This window comes from Panthera onca, chromosome B3, assembly GCF_046562875.1.
Source record: "Panthera onca isolate mPanOnc1 chromosome B3, mPanOnc1 haplotype 2, whole genome shotgun sequence".
In the NCBI taxonomy this organism is placed as follows: domain Eukaryota; kingdom Metazoa; phylum Chordata; class Mammalia; order Carnivora; family Felidae; genus Panthera; species Panthera onca.
Window position 1 is genome coordinate 124,545,759 of NC_138344.1, and position 16,170 is coordinate 124,561,928.

Consider the following 16,170-nt stretch of genomic DNA (forward strand, 5'->3'; position numbering starts at 1 on the left):
AAAAAGGAATGAGAAAGAAATGAAGACTGCTAAAGAGTAAATATTACTGTATAAAACATTAATAGTAATGTCTTATGTGGATCAATTATATAAAGAATGAAAATTACTGACAATAAGAACATGAAAGTGGAAACACAAGTTAAAGGAGTTAGGGTGTTCTTTAGATCCTTGTATTTTCTGGAAAAAGCTTGAAGTGCTAGTTTATATTAAGATTTGATAAATTAAGAGTGAATGTTTTAATACCTATATTAACCATGAAAATATAACAAAAGAAGGTACAATAGCCAAGATAATAAATATGGAAAAAATTTTAAAATGAATACTTGGGGTGCCTGGCACACTCAGTTAAATGTTTGACTTCAGCTCAGGTTATGATCTCACAGTTCATGGGTTCAAGCTCTGCACTGGCAGTGTGGAGCCTGCTTGGGATTCTCTCTCTCTCCCTTTCTCTCTGCCCTTCCCTGACTCACGCTTTCTCTCTCTCTCTCTCAAAGTAAATAAACTTTAAAAAAAAATTTTTTTAAAGAAAACTAATAAATCCAAAGGACACAAGAAAAAAATGTAAAAAAAGAAAAATACAGGTGAAACCAACTGAAAGGAAACATAATATGGTAGATTTATATAAATTAAATGAATATTTACATAAATGTAATAGGGTAAATCCTCCAAATAAAAGACAAAGATTGTTAATTTTTTTAATATTAAGTGACACTCTATAGTGTCATAAAAATATCAAAGTCAAAAAGCAAATCTTAAAAATTATGTATAAGACATAAGACCTCTAGATTAGACACTATAATATAGCAATGGAAGGATGTGCTATGTTCATGAACTGGAAAACTCACATTGTAAACATTTCAATGCTAAGTTGACCTATAGACACAATGGAATCTAATCAAGATCCCAGGTTTTTAAAATTTCACATGCTGATTCTAAAATGTATGCAGAAATGCAGAGTAAAAATTACACAAAATAAACTTGAAGAACAGAGTAAAAAGACTAACTCTAAGAGAGAGGAGTCAACATGGCAGAGAAGTAGGGGGACCTGAATTTCCCTCATCCATCAGCACAGCAGTATTGAGGCCAGAAGACTTGGAATTCCAGGAATCCTGGTTACAGAGTGACAGAAACATCTCCAGGGGCCCAGGTGACAACTTGTCAGGCCAAAGGTGTGTGAGTGCGAATTGGGAAAGATAAAGATAAAATAGGTGGGGAGGCAAGGAGGGGAGGGATCCGTTTCTGTGGAGACAAAAGGAAGAGAAAGAGAGGCTGTGGAAGTGTAGGATTGTATCTGGACAAGAGAAAAACCATGGACCGGGGAACAGAAAAAAACAGAGAAAGAACCAATTTCTAACATGATCCAGGGTTGTGAGTCTTCCTCAACTGGCAGATTGGAGCCTGCCACCCTTTATGTATGTCTAGGGGGAAGGCAGAGCCAGCCCCTGGCTGGGTAGTGAGCTCAGAGGCGAAGTAGGAGAGAGCAGTTACTTCCCTTGAATGCTGTAGGAAGAAGGTATATAGCCATTCCAAGGACAAAAGACCCGGCAGGCACCTGCCAGCCAGAGGCCCTTTGTTGGCTGGCTGGGCAGAATGATACTACCCTGGAACCAGGGCAGAGCGGGATCCTTTAAGACATGGGGGTTTGAATCCCAGCAGAGCACTGGGAGGCGCGGGAGACAGTGGAGCGGGACAAACCGGGTTCACGCCCACGCAACACTGTGAGGACAGCCTGAACAGAGTGGTTTGAGACACCTGGTCTGGGGAGGAGAAACTAGGTTGTCATCGTTTTTCTCCCCATCACCAACAAGGTGAGGCTTCAGGGAACAGGACAGCGGCCTCCCAGTGGAGGCTGGACCCACCTACACCAAACCCCACCCCTCCCTGCCTGATAACTGTGTATTTACCGGAGCAGGATGGTCTCTAAGGAACCAGACAGCCCCTCCTCCAGACCAACGCAGCCACTGGTTCCAAGGCACCATCAGGTATCAGTTCTCCAATTTTGCATTTTCTGATTTGATATTTGGTCAATTCTTATTTTATATATACATTTTTTCTTCCTTTTCTTCCTCTCATTTCTTCCCTTCTCTGATTGTTGGTTTCTTTAAGCAGACATTTTTAATCTATTCTTTTTACATCTCTTTCATATCTCCTTCTTCTCTATTTTCCTGTCTCTCTCGGGATTAAGCCATATAGTTTCTCTGATTTTCTGCCTGGTCACTTTTTTTTTTTTTTCTTTTCTTTTTCCCAACCCCTGTCATTTCTCTCTTTGTATGGGATAAGGCTTCTTCCACCACCCTCTCCTTTTTAAATTTTTTCCAGGGTTTCTTCAACGCACAAATCAAAGCACACCTGGTGGAAGGTCCAAACCACCACTACGAATAGGGAGATAAAGCAACCAGACTCACAACAGAGAGCATGCAACACACTCCAAAAACACCTCCTGAAGGGCCAGTCCCAGGACAGTATATGACCTTTTTTGAATATAGTAGTGCTCACAGGTACAGGACACATAACAAGTTATTAAAACATATAAAGGACTGGGGCGCCTGGGTGGCGCAGTCGGTTAAGCGTCCGACTTCAGCCAGGTCATGATCTCACGGTCCGTGAGTTCAAGCCCCGCGTCGGGCTCTGGGCTGATGGCTCGGAGCCTGGAGCCTGTTTCCGATTCTGTGTCTCCCTCTCTCTCTGCCCCTCCCCCGTTCATGCTCTGTCTCTCTCTGTCCCAAAAATAAAAAAAAAAAAAAAAAAAAAAAAAAAAACGTTGGAAAAAAAAAAAAAATATTATAAAACATATAAAGGACAGGAAACTAGGTAACATGACAAAAGAATTCTCAAAAGAAATTCCAGGAAGAAATGACAGCTAGAGGATTGTTCAAAACAAATATAAACAATATATCTGATCAAGAATTTAGAAAAACAGTCATAAGAGTAATAGCTGGGCTTGCAAACAGCATAGAAGACAGCAGAGAATCTACTGCTGCAGAGATCAAGGAGATAAGATACAGTCACAATGAATTAAGAAATGTTGTAAATGAGGTGCAAATGAGGTGCAAAATAAACTAGATGCAGTGACAGCAAGGATGGAGGAAGCAGAGGGGACAATAAATGAAACAGAAGATAAAATACAGAAAATGATGAAGCTGACAAAAAGATAAGAAAATACTAGACCACAAGGGGAGAATTAGAAAATGAAGTGATTCAATGAAACGTAGTAATATCTGTATCATAGGAGTTCCAGAAGAAGAGAAAGAGGCAGAAGGTTTACTTGAACAAATTATAGCTGAGAATTTCCCTAATCTGGGGAAGGAAGCAGACATCCAAATCCAGGAGGTACAGAGAACTGCCATCAGATTCAACAAGAAAAGGTCTTCACCACAGCATATCACAGTGAAACTGGCAAAATACAAAGATAAAGAGAGAATTCTTGGGTGGCTGGATGGCTCAGTCAGATAAGCATCCAACTTCAGCTCAGGTTATGATCTCGCAGTTCGTGAGTTTGAGCCCCGCATTGGGCTCTGTGCTGACAGCTCAGAGCCTGGAGTCTGCTACGATTCTGTGTCTCCCTTCTCTCTGTCCCTCACCTGCTCACACTCTGTCTCTCTCTCTTTCAAAAGTATATAAACATTAAAAAAATAATAAAACAAAAGATAAAGAGAGAATCTGAAAGCAGCGAGGGACAAACGGGCTTAACCTCCAAAGGGAGTAGATACATAAGGATAGTAGCAGACCTGTCTACTGAAACTTGGCAGGCCAGAAAGCAGTGGCAGGAAACATTCCACGTGCCGAATAGGAAAAATATGCAGCTAAGAATCCTTTATCCAGCAAGACTGTCATTCAGAATAGAAGGAGAGATAAAGTCTTTCCCAGACAAACAAAAACTGAAAGAGTTCATGACCACTAAACCAGCCCTACAAGATATCCTAAGGGGGCCTCTGTGAGTGGAATGCTGCAAAGACTACAAAGGACCAGAGACATCACCACAAACATGAAACCTATAGATAACACAGTGACACTAAATCCATATCTTTCAAAATCAGTCTGAATGGAAATGGACTAAATGCCCGAATCAAGACATAGGATATCAGAATGGATAAAAAAAAAAACAAAAAAACAAAAAAAACAAGATCCATCTATATGCTGTCTACAAGAGATTCATTTTAGACCTGAGGACACCTTCAGATTACAAGTGAGGGGATATAGAACCATCTATCATGCTACTGGAAGTCAAAAGAAAACTGGAGTAGCCATACTTCTATCAGACAAACTAGATTTTAAACTAAAGGCTATAACGAGATGAAGATAGGCATTATATCATAATTACGGGGTCTATCCATCAAGAACTAACAACTGTAAATGTTTATGTCCCCCATATGAAAGCACCCAAATACATAAATCAAATAATCACAAACAAAGCAATCTTATTGATAAGAATACAGTAATTGCAGGTGACTTGAATACTCTACTATAGCAATGAACAGATCATCTAGGAAGAAAATCAATAATGAAACAATGGCCTTGGACCACTGTCCAGATGGATTTGACAGATATATTCAGAACTTTTCATCCAAAAGCAGAATACACATTCTTCTCACTGGAAAAGAATGCACTGCACATGGAATATTCTCCAAGAGAGATCACATATTGGATTACAAAACAGCCCCCAATAAATATAAAAGAATTGAGATCATACGATACACATTTTCAGAAACTTGAAATCAACCACAAGAAAAATCTGGAAAGCCTCCAAATGCATGAAGGTTAAAGAACATCCTACTAAAGAATGAATGGGCCAACCAGGCAATTAAAGAAATTTAAAAATATATGGAAGCAAATGAAAATGAAAACACGACAGTCCAAACCCTTTGGGATGCAGCAAAGGCAGTCCTAAGAGGCAATTTGGGCCTATCTTCAAGTAACAAGAAAAATCCCAAATACAAAACCTAATCATTCACCTAAAGGAACTAGAAAAAGAACAGCAAAAAAAAAAACAAAAAACAAAAAACAAAAAAAAAAAACAGACAAAAAAAAAAAAAGCCAGAAGAAGAAAAACAATAAAGATTAGAGCAGAAATAAACAATATAGAATTCAAAAAAAACAAAAAAACAGAACAGATCAATAAATCTACGAGCTGGTTTTTTGAAAGAATTAACAAAATTGATAAACCCCTAGCCAGACGTCTCAAAAAGAAAAGAGAGAACGCCAATAGATAAAATCACAAATGAAAAAGAAGAGATCACAACCAACACCACAGAAATACAAACAATTATTAGAGAATACTACAAAAAATTATATGCCAACAAACTGGACAACTTGGACAAAATAGACAAATTCCTAGACACCCATACACTACCAAAACTCAAATGAGAAGAAATAAAAAATTTGAACAGACACATCACCAGCAAAGAAATTGAATCAGTTATCAAAAATCTCCCAACAAATAAGAGTTCTGGGCCAGATGGCTTCCCAGGGAATTCTACCGGACATTTAAAACAGAGTTAAGACTTATCCTTCTCAAGCTGTTCCAAAAATCCACAAATAAATAAATAAATGGAAGGAAAGCTTCCAGACTCATTCTATGAAGCCAGCATTACCTTGATTCCCAAACTAGACAGAGACTCCACTAAAAAGGAGAATTATAGGCCAATATCCCTGATGAACATGGATGCAAAAATCCTCAACACGATAGTAGCAAATCGAATTCAACAGTAGAAGAATTATTCACCATGGTTGAGTGGGATTCATTCCTGGATTGCAGGGCTGGTTCCATATTCACAAATCAATCAATGTGATACATCATATTAACAAAAGAAAGGATAAGAACCATATGATCCTGTCATAGATCCTGTCAATAGATGCAGAAAAAGCATTTGACAAAATACAGCATCCTTTCTTAATAAAAACTCAAGAAAGTCGGGATAGAAGGAACATACCTTAACATCATAAAAGCCATATGTGAAAAGCCGACAGCTAATATCATCCTCAATGGGGAAAAACTGAGAGCTTTTCCCAAGATCAGGAACATGACAGGGATGTCTACTCTCCCCACTGTTGTTTAACATAGTGTTGGAAGTCCTAGCCTCAGCTATCAGACAACAAAATGAAATAAAAGGCATCCAAACTGGCAAAGAAGAAGTCAAACTTTCACTCTTCATAGATGACATGATACTCTACATGGAAAACCTGAAAGATTCCATCAAAAAGCTGCTAGAACTGATCCATGAATTTGGCAAAGTTGTAGGATACAAAATCAATGTACAGAAATCAATTGCATTTCTATACACCAATAATGAAGCAACAAAAAGAGGTATCAGGGAATCAATCCCATCTACAATTGCACCCAAAACCATAAAATACCTAGGAATAAACCTAACCAAAGATGTAAAAGATCTGTATGCTGAAAACTATAGAAAATTTATGAAAGAATTTGAAGACACAAAGAAATGGAAAAACATTCCATGCTCATGGATTGGAAGAATAAATATTGTTAAAATGTCAATACTACCCAAAGCAATCTACACACTCAATGCAATCCCAATCAAAATTGCACCAGCATTCCTCTCAGAGCAGAACAAACAATCCTAAAATTTGTATGGAACCACAAAAGACTCCGAATAGCCAAAGTAATGTTGAAAAAGAAAACCAAAATGGGAGGCATCACAATCCCAGACTTTAGCCTCTACTACGAAGCTGTAATCATCAAGACAGTATGGTACTGGCACAAAAACAGACACATAGACCAATGGAATAGAACTCAGAATTGGACCCACAAATGTGTGGCCAACTGATCTTTGAAAAAACAGGAAAGAGTATCTAATGGAAAAAAAGACAGTCTCTTTAGCAAACAGTACTGAGAGAACTGGACAGCAACATGCAGAAGAATGAACGTGGATCACTTTCTTACACCATACATTAAAATAAACTCAAAATGTATGAAAGACCTAAACATGAGACAGGAAACCATCAAAACCCTACAGGAGAAAACAGGCAACAACCTTTTTGACCTCAGCCGCAACAACTTCTTACTCAACACATCTCCGAAGGCAAGGGAAATAAAAGCAAAAATGAACTACTGGAACCTCATCAAGATAAAAAGCTTCTGCAATGCAAAGGAAACAATCAACAAAACTAAGAGACAACCGACAGAATGGGAGAAGATATTTGCAAATGACATATCGGATAAAGGGTTAGTATCCAAAATCTATAAAAAACTTACAAACTCAACACCCGAAAAACAATCCAGTGAAGAAATGGGCAGAAGATATGAATAGACACTTTTCCAAAGAAGACATCCAAATGGCTGACACATGAAAAGATGCTCAACATTGTTCATCATCAGGAAATACAAATCAAAACTACATTGGGATAACACATAATACTGATCAGAGTGGCTAAAATTAACAACTCAGGATACAACGGATGTTGGCAAGGATGTGGAAAAATGGGAATCCAATTGCACTGTTGGAGGGAATGCAAACTGGTGCAGCCACACTAGAAAACAGTGTAGAGGTTCCTCAATTAAAAACAGAATTATCCTACAACCCAGCAATGGCACTACTAGGAATTTATTCAAAGGGTGCACAAGTGCTGATTCATAGGGGTACATGAACCCCTATGTTTACAGCAATGGTTTCCACAATAGCCAAATAATGGAAAGAGTCCAAATGTCCATCAACTTACAGATAAAGAAGATACGGTTTATACGTACAATGGTTTACTTACTACTTGACAATGAGAAAGAATGAAATCTTGACATTTGCAACATGAATAGAACTGGAGGGTATTATGCTAAGTGAAATAAATCAGACAAGGACAGATATCATATGTTTTCACTCACATATGGAACTTGAGAAACTTAGAAGACCATAGGGGAAGGGAAGGGAAAAAAATAGTTTCAAAGAGAGAGGGAGGCAAACCATAAGAGACTCTTAAATACAGAGAACAAACTGAGAGTTTATGGGAGGGGCAGGGAAGAGGGGGAAATGGGTGATGGGCATTGAGGAGGGCACTTGTTGGGATAGGCAGTGGGTATTGTATGTAAGCGATGAATCCTGGGAATATACTCCCAAAGCCAAGAGCACACCACATACACTGTATGTTAGCTAACTTGACAATAAATTATATTTAATAAAAACAAACAAAAAAGACTAACTCTACTATAGCACAACTTATCATTAAGCAACAGTAATCAAGACCATGTGATATGGGCACTGGAATAGACAAATGAACCACAGGATCAAATACAAGTCCAGAAACAGAAGCCTGCAAATGTGAACATTTGGTGTATGACCAAGACAGGACTGTAAAGTAGTAACAAAGGGCTGATTCTTTCAATAAATGAAACTGGGGGCGCCTGGGTGGCTCAGTCAGTTAAGCATCCGACTTCGGCTCAGGTCATGATCTTGCGGTCGCGAGTTCAAGCCCCACGTCGGGCTCTGTGCTGACAGCTCAGAGCCTGGAGCCTGTTTCAGATTCTGTGTCTCCCTCTCTCTCTGACCCTCCCCCGTTCATGCTCTGTCTCTCTCTGTCTCAAAAATAAATAAATTTAACAAAAATTAAAAAAAATAATAATAAATAAATAAAAAATAAATGAAACTGCATCAATAGATATTCATATAAAATGTATGATCCCTACTTCACACCTTGAACAACTTACCAATTCCAAGTACATACTAAGTCTTTATGTAAAAGTTGAAACAATAAGCTTCTAGAACATAAGAAAATATTTTCATGTTCTGAAGATAGGGAACAATTTCTTAAACAGATTTAAAAAAAAAAAAAAAAAAAAAAAAAAAAACTAACCACAAAAGAAAAGATAGAAAACTGAACTAGATTATTTTAACAGAAGACCCCATGAAGGGAGAGTTAAGAGAATGAGAGGCTGAAGACTATTGGAGATAACACTGAAATACATATAACTGACATTGTGCTCATATACAAAATATATAAAGACCTCCCACAGGTCAATAACAAAAATACAAGGAAGCCAATAAAAAAAGGGGGACAAAAGAAGTGAACCAGTATTTCAAAAAAGAAATTGCCAATGACCACAAGAATGGAGTAGATTATTACTAGGCAATTCAGTAAGAAATTGGAAACTCTGGAAAAAACAAAATGTAAAAAATGCTCATCATCTAGTAATCATAAAAATGCAAATTAAAACCATGATGAGACACTATGCACACCTATCATAATGGCTATTATTTAAAGACTAATAATACCAAATATTGGAAAGGATAAAAAGCAACATGAATTTTCCTACATTGCTAGTGGGAATGTAAATTAACATAACCACTTTGGAAACCTGTTTATCAGTATCTACTAAATTTGAAGGCACCTAGAAATTGCACTCCACATTACATACTAACAGAACTGCACATACATGTGCACTAAAATAATAAATAAGATTACTCATGGCAGCCTTCTTTGTAATAGCCCAAAATTTGAATTAATTCAAATATCCATCATAAAATGTTAAAATACGTTGCGGTAAATCCATACAATGGAATGCCAAAGAGCAATAAAAATGAACAAACTACAAGTATATGATTAGCAAGATTAGCAAAAAACAGACATAAAAAACACACCCTGTATAATTCCATTTATGTAAAATATTTAAAACAGGCAAAATTTACCAATGGTATTAAAAAGTCACAAGAGTGGTCATCTTTGAAAAAGAAGGAGAAATTAGTGACTGGGATGGAGAATGAGGAGGCTTCTTGCACAGTGGTAATGTTCTATTTCTAGATCTGGGTGGTGGTTAAAATGGGCCTGTTCACCTTGTAATAATTCATTGAGTTTTACAATAATATATGTACTTTTCTGTAAGTAAATTATACCTCCAAATTTAGAAAATTAAAAATTAAAAAAAAAAAAAAAAAAAAAGATGAAGCTTCAGCAGGTTCCACTGTCAGGTGATGGGTTCCATTCTAGAATATAGGAGAAGAGCCAGAAGATCACTTATTAAGCTACAGAGGATCTTGAAGCTACATTCTTAAAAGTGTGTGCATTCCACTCCTGTTTAGACAGTATGAAAATCAGACAATGGCATAGATTTCTTGCTGTGTAAACCACTGCAATTAACTAAGAAAGGCACCAATCTGTTAATATGAGAAAATACTTTTTTTTTTTTTTTTTTTTTGAAGTGTGATAGTTGAGGTATTTTAGACTGGCACAATTTAAATCTTGGTAATGCCTGGAAAAATCTAAGACTTTATGTAAAAAAAGAAATATCCCATATTCCGATCACACATCAAATGCCATATCATCACACACTAACTGTGAAGATCTTGTCTATTTCAACAGAAGATACACATAATATCTTCACCTCTCTGGGGTGCTTCGCAAAGAAATCAGCACCAAGAGCACAAGAAGAATGTACTTTTCATATGGCCAGATGTTTACTCAAATTTTTGAAATGGGCAAATTTCACTGCAAAAAGAGTAACTAAGTTGATCCCTTTGAAAACAGAGTATATCCGTCTCTTAGCATATGCAGGCAATAAATTCAAATTCTAAAATAAACTCAACATATCTGTGTAAGGATCTATAAACATAATAAAAACTGCAGAAAAAAAATATCTGCTAATATACTTTCCGTTTGAATAAAACATGTTAAGGAAAAAAATTCTGCTACCATTCCTGGTCTTGAAAAAACAAAAGGTGCTATGGGATATGAATAAATACACATTGCTCCTTAAGTTGATAAGTTTCCAAGTTTAAGGACAATTTCTATTGATTTTTTTTCCTCCTAAAACAAACAACTGATGATGCAAAGAAACAGACACTGTATGTACTTCATTTTTCACTTCAATTCCACCAACAACAGTGGGTTGATTAAAAGAAACCCCTGAATGACGACTCTCAACAATCTGAGTTTGAGAAAATAAAACTCGAGAATTAAGAGTCTTTGCAGCAACCGATTACACACCTAAGTGAAATGAAAATACTTAATGAGGGGTGCTACAGAGTCCCTATCAAAAAATTCCGTATTTCTAAAACATCATTTAAGAAAAGCCATATAATCACTGGGTCAGTGAAATTTAAAATATCTTTTGAATATTCATAAGGAAACTCTAAAAATTAGACAAATAATAATTCAATCTCTAATATATTACCATTGTAAATATTTTAATCTTAAACACCCCAAATTCATGAACATTTTATAAGAAGTACAAGAACATAATTTAGATAAAATGGCGTGTATCATCCAAAAAGTTAAGATCTACTAAACTTCAGCGCGATTACAACCAGGCCCACCACTCTAACATCTGTGTATGAAATTTGTTTTATAAACAAACAGTTCTCACCATTTCTTGCTTTTGGGCTTCGTTAAGTTTTTCAGCTAATTCTTCCAAAGCCCTTTTTGTTTCAGCATCCGACCTAGGCAAAAAAAAAAATATTTTAAGTTGGCTGTTTGAAAAAATATACACAGTGAAACATACAACATGTTATTAACATAATATTCTACTGCAGTGGTTCCTAAATCTTAGCAAACATATGAAATACCTGGAGGGCTTATTAAGACAGACTGCTGAATCAGTAGATCTGCAATGGGATCCAAGAATGTGCATTTCTACAAATTCCAAGTTGATGCTGATGGTGCTGATTTGGGAATTACACTTTGAGAACAAGCGCTACACTGGACCATTACCTTCAATAAACAGGTTGCGATATGCCTCATTTTAAATTAAGAAGAAAGGAAATGGGGGGAGGACTAAATGTGATCTCAAATCCTCTCTAGCAATCCGTAACCAAATTACATCAGTGTGTGCTGTACAAAGTCCGTCCTCATCAACTTACCTCCCTATTACCTTTTTTCCTAACAGATTAATAACATACATGATAAATAATGAAACAGCACTGAAAGAATTACAAATAAAACCAAAGCCTGTCCTCTCTCACACCTCCTTAACTCTGGTTCCACTCGCCACTGGCACCCATGCTCAACCACTTCCACGCTTCATTCTTTTGCTGGGTAACTCCGCCATTTTCATCTCTAGACACTTTCAATTAACTCTCTGTTTTGAAATATTTAGTTCACTGATACCCCTCTCCAATTTCAGATACATTCACTACTATTTTTAGTTTTTCTACTGGTTACCTATGTAACTTACATAATATATTTATACCTCTTATGAACTATTCCATCATAAAGAATTGATGCTTTTGGTTATGTCCTATCATGTTTCCATTTTCATCAGCTTCATACCTACATTGTTAACAGTCTTGTGCTTTTGGTTTTGTCTAGAGTTTCTTATTATCTTTTGGCCTTATATGGCCCTTATGTATCACATTATTAATATTTTTCTCTGACTTCTTACAGAATCACCTATTAAGAATCAACTCCATTCTTGTGGATTACATTCTTCTCAAAGGACACCTACTTCCTACTCTAATTTAGAGTGAATATTTCCTGGATTTGCTACATGGTTACCATTCTGGGGACTGCTTTCACCAAATCTCTGGATTAGTTTTATTATTTCTCATCACCTGTATCTTACTTTTTCTTGGTTACCATTTTACTTTACTTATGTGTTCTTAGGTAATTTACTCAGAAAGAAGTTACCCTAAAGGTAAATATTCTAAGTCTTTAAATCTCTGAAAATTTACTTGCACCTCTTTCTTGGCTTTGTGGTTCTTTGTACCACTGGACTTCCCACATCTCACTAGCTGTTCCTTCTCAAGCTACCTCTTTTGTGTATATGAGACTTCTAATACTGGAACTTTTTGGCACTAAGCCCTGTCCTTGATACTCTCCATAAAGCTGCTAGATATTACCCATTTTCAAATACCACTCCTGTATGCTCACCACTCTTAAATTTGTATCTCTAACAGACTTTTCCTTTAAGCTCCAGAGTAAACATCTAGCTGCATATATTACATCTGGATGTCTCACAAATATCTCACACCTAACATATCCAAGGCCAAACTCTTAACCTCTAGACCTGGCATATCCCTACCAGTCTTCTGGTACTCAAATCAGACATCTGGGAGTCATCCTTGGTTTATTCTCTTTACCCCCCATATCCAATCTACTGCCATATCCTGTTTCTTCAGTCTCCAAAAACCTGTCTTAAACATATCTGTGTCCATCTCCTCCTTGCCAGAATCATGGTCAAGCAATCATCTCTCACATGCTAATGCAATAGTTTCCTAACTTGCCCTTCTCAAATCAATTTTCCACATGGCATCCAAAGTGAGTTCTGAGTTAAATTTATTAATGCTTTCTAAAAGCTTGCTTTCCAGTACATTCATTATTTATATACCTTTTGCAATAAATACCAAAAACAATGAAAAATTAGTCATTAAATATCAATCTTTCTGAATCACAGAGAAACCTACATTTAACCTAGCAACCTCTTACCCAGTATTTTTATAAACGTAAATTAAGAATTTGTGGTACAAGTAAAGCAGAATTGGATCCGGATATCTTCCTCATCTATTCACAAGAAAGTTAAGTCACCAATTTCACAAGAAACTTGACTTCTAGTTTGGCTTAAATAAAGTTTCTCTGCCTCACACATGCCTCTGGATCACACAAACTATTACCAGATGGTACCAGCTCATGGATCAGAAGATCCCCAGTCTACCACTGCACATCCAAATGACCACTGAAACCAATTAACGAAATCAAACCTGCAATTTCTCCTGGGTCTTCCAACAGGACAAATTCCTGAAATTCATGTTCCTAGTGCTTAATTTGTACCCTTTCTTCAAATGTGTAAAAGCTACACAATAAAGCAATCCAAGAACAGACTATACTAGAATGTTGACACCATTTTGCTTATTTTATCAACTTGTCAAAAATAAATACCTAGTTTTAAGTTAACTAACAAATACTGGTTTAAAAGAATGACAATACAACTCCATAATACAGCTCAAAATTCAGGAACTTAATTTCTTTATTCATACCCGCTATATATGAAAATGATCTTGAACCACAGGGTGCTGTAAGTGGTAAAGAGCAGACACTCTGGGGCCGTAATGCCTATACCTGAATCCTGACTCTACCACATACCCCATTTGAACTCCAACAAGCTGAATTACTTCATCTCTCTACCCTTTTCCACATCCAAAAAATGGAAAAAACAATGATGATTACCTCATTAGGGTTGTTATAAGAATTAAATCTAAATCTGGCAAGAAGTAAGTGTTCCATAATATTAACTACTAATAGTAGTAATAGTAAGGTCTTTAATTCTTATTACTAAATTTCCTATGTTCCTCATTTAAAAGCAGGTAAGTTATACAGAGTACAGTTGATAATCACATATTTAACATTTATAGCTTTGACCCTTTTTGAGACAGCAACAAAAAACTGGCGTATGGAATGATTTTGTTAGATGGAATGGGAGTTAGCAAGTGAACTTGGTAAACAAATTTCAGTTCAGCTTTGTTGTTCCCCCATCGCTGCTCTAGAGAAGAACTCTGGAGAGTCACTCTAGAGACTGACTCTAGAGAAGGATAAAGACTTTGGTTTCCTGTAAAAATATGGCCTCCAAATGAAAGCCAACTGTCACTGCTAATGATGAAAATGAAAAGACAGTGAGGAAATTTTAAATAAAGTGATACTTGCTGGGCACTACATAAAATTGACAAAACTGCAGAGCTGGCAAATATAAACTACTCACTTTTGAAGATTTCAACTGAAAGCTAAAATACTGGATTCTACAATGGCTCATGTTGACAAATGCCAAACTATGCTTTTTTTTTTTTTTTTTTTAAGCTTCACTGTTGGTGATCTGGTCTCCATCTCTGTTTCTCTCTCTGTCTCTCTCCAACTATTTGCAAATCAACCTCTTTGCTAAGGTCTCACAATGTATCTCTCCATAATGGCAGTACTCCAGTGCAGCAAGTTAACATGTTTTTAAAAATATGAATTTAATTTGTCTAACACTGAGTCACAATACATTCTAAATTCAAAGGATTTTAAACTGTTCTATTAATAAATTTTAAAATACTGGTATAAAAACAGCACTGTTTTTGAATTCATGCAAACATATCAATTACAGAACTTATTATGTTCTTCTAATAACTTATGCCTCCAACAAAAACCATATTCTGCTTTTACCGGCTTCTTCTGGCAAATTCCCGATTGAAATCGTCTCCAAGCCGAACTTGTTCACTGCTGAGGTCTCGGAGGGACTGATGAAAAGCATGAAACTAGTAAAAGCAAAACATAGTTATCCATTTAGGATTCTGTTTAATTCTTCCATGAAGAGGAAGAGCTTACTTTTTTGCTGTAATGCCCAAATTTCATGTTAATAAAACAAAATAAATGTCTATTCTGAAACATTTTTCCAAAGAAAAGCAACTTTTAAAAAGTTATATATAACATTAACCATCACATCCTCTATAGTACACTAATTCCAGTCCTTTTAGATACCCCCTCCCCCCTCAAAAAAAGAGGTCGGTAAACTTTTCCTGTAAAGGGTACAATAGTAAATATTTCAGGCTTTCAGGATATATAAACTGTCAAAATTAGTCAACACTGTCATTTTAGCACAGAAGTAGCCATAAACAAAGGAGCATGGGTGGCGGTATTACAAAAGAACCCTATTCAACTGGACCACATGCCATCGTATGCCAACCCATGCTGCAGAGAAACTCTTGCCCACATGCACCAGGAACCACGTACAAGAATGTTTGGAGCAGCACTGTTCACAATGAAAACGCTGAAAACAAACACAAAGTCCATTAAGAACAGAACATATATAAATTGTGATATGTTCTCCCAGTGGAGTATAACACAGCAATAAAAATGAAATGATCAAACCTAAGTACACATTAGTAAGGTATAATGTCAAAAACATAACATCAATTGAAAAAAAAGCAGAAGAAGATATACAGTATTATTCTATTTGTATAAAGTTTACACACAGGGAATACTAAACAAGATGTATGTATTATAATTTTTTTTCTTTTTTTTAAGCAAGAGAATGGTTATTATAAAAGTCAGGATAGTTGGGGCGCCTGGGTGGCGCAGTCGGTTAAGCGTCCGACTTCAGCCAGGTCACGATCTCGCGGTCCGTGAGTTCGAGCCCCGCGTCAGGCTCTGGGCTGATGGCTCGGAGCCTGGAGCCTGTTTCCAATTCTGTGTCTCCCTCTCTCTCTGCCCCTCCCCCCTTCATGCTCTGTCTCTCTCTGTCCCAAAAATAAATAAAAAACGTTT

General features: G+C 36.6%; 1 protein-coding gene across 4 annotated transcripts in view; it reads right to left on the reverse strand.

The window, feature by feature from the left end:
* Positions 1-16,170, reverse strand: part of CEP128 (centrosomal protein 128) — a 383,456-nt gene that overhangs the window by 332,670 nt on the left and 34,616 nt on the right. For all 4 annotated transcript variants that reach the window (XM_060620442.3, XM_060620445.2, XM_060620441.2 and 1 more), the window contains exons 7-8: positions 15,070-15,161; positions 11,306-11,378 (exon numbers count right to left, since the gene is read on the reverse strand). In XM_060620442.3, coding sequence (XP_060476425.2) covers positions 11,306-11,378; positions 15,070-15,161 — 165 coding nt within the window. The remainder of the gene's footprint in view (positions 1-11,305; positions 11,379-15,069; positions 15,162-16,170) is intronic.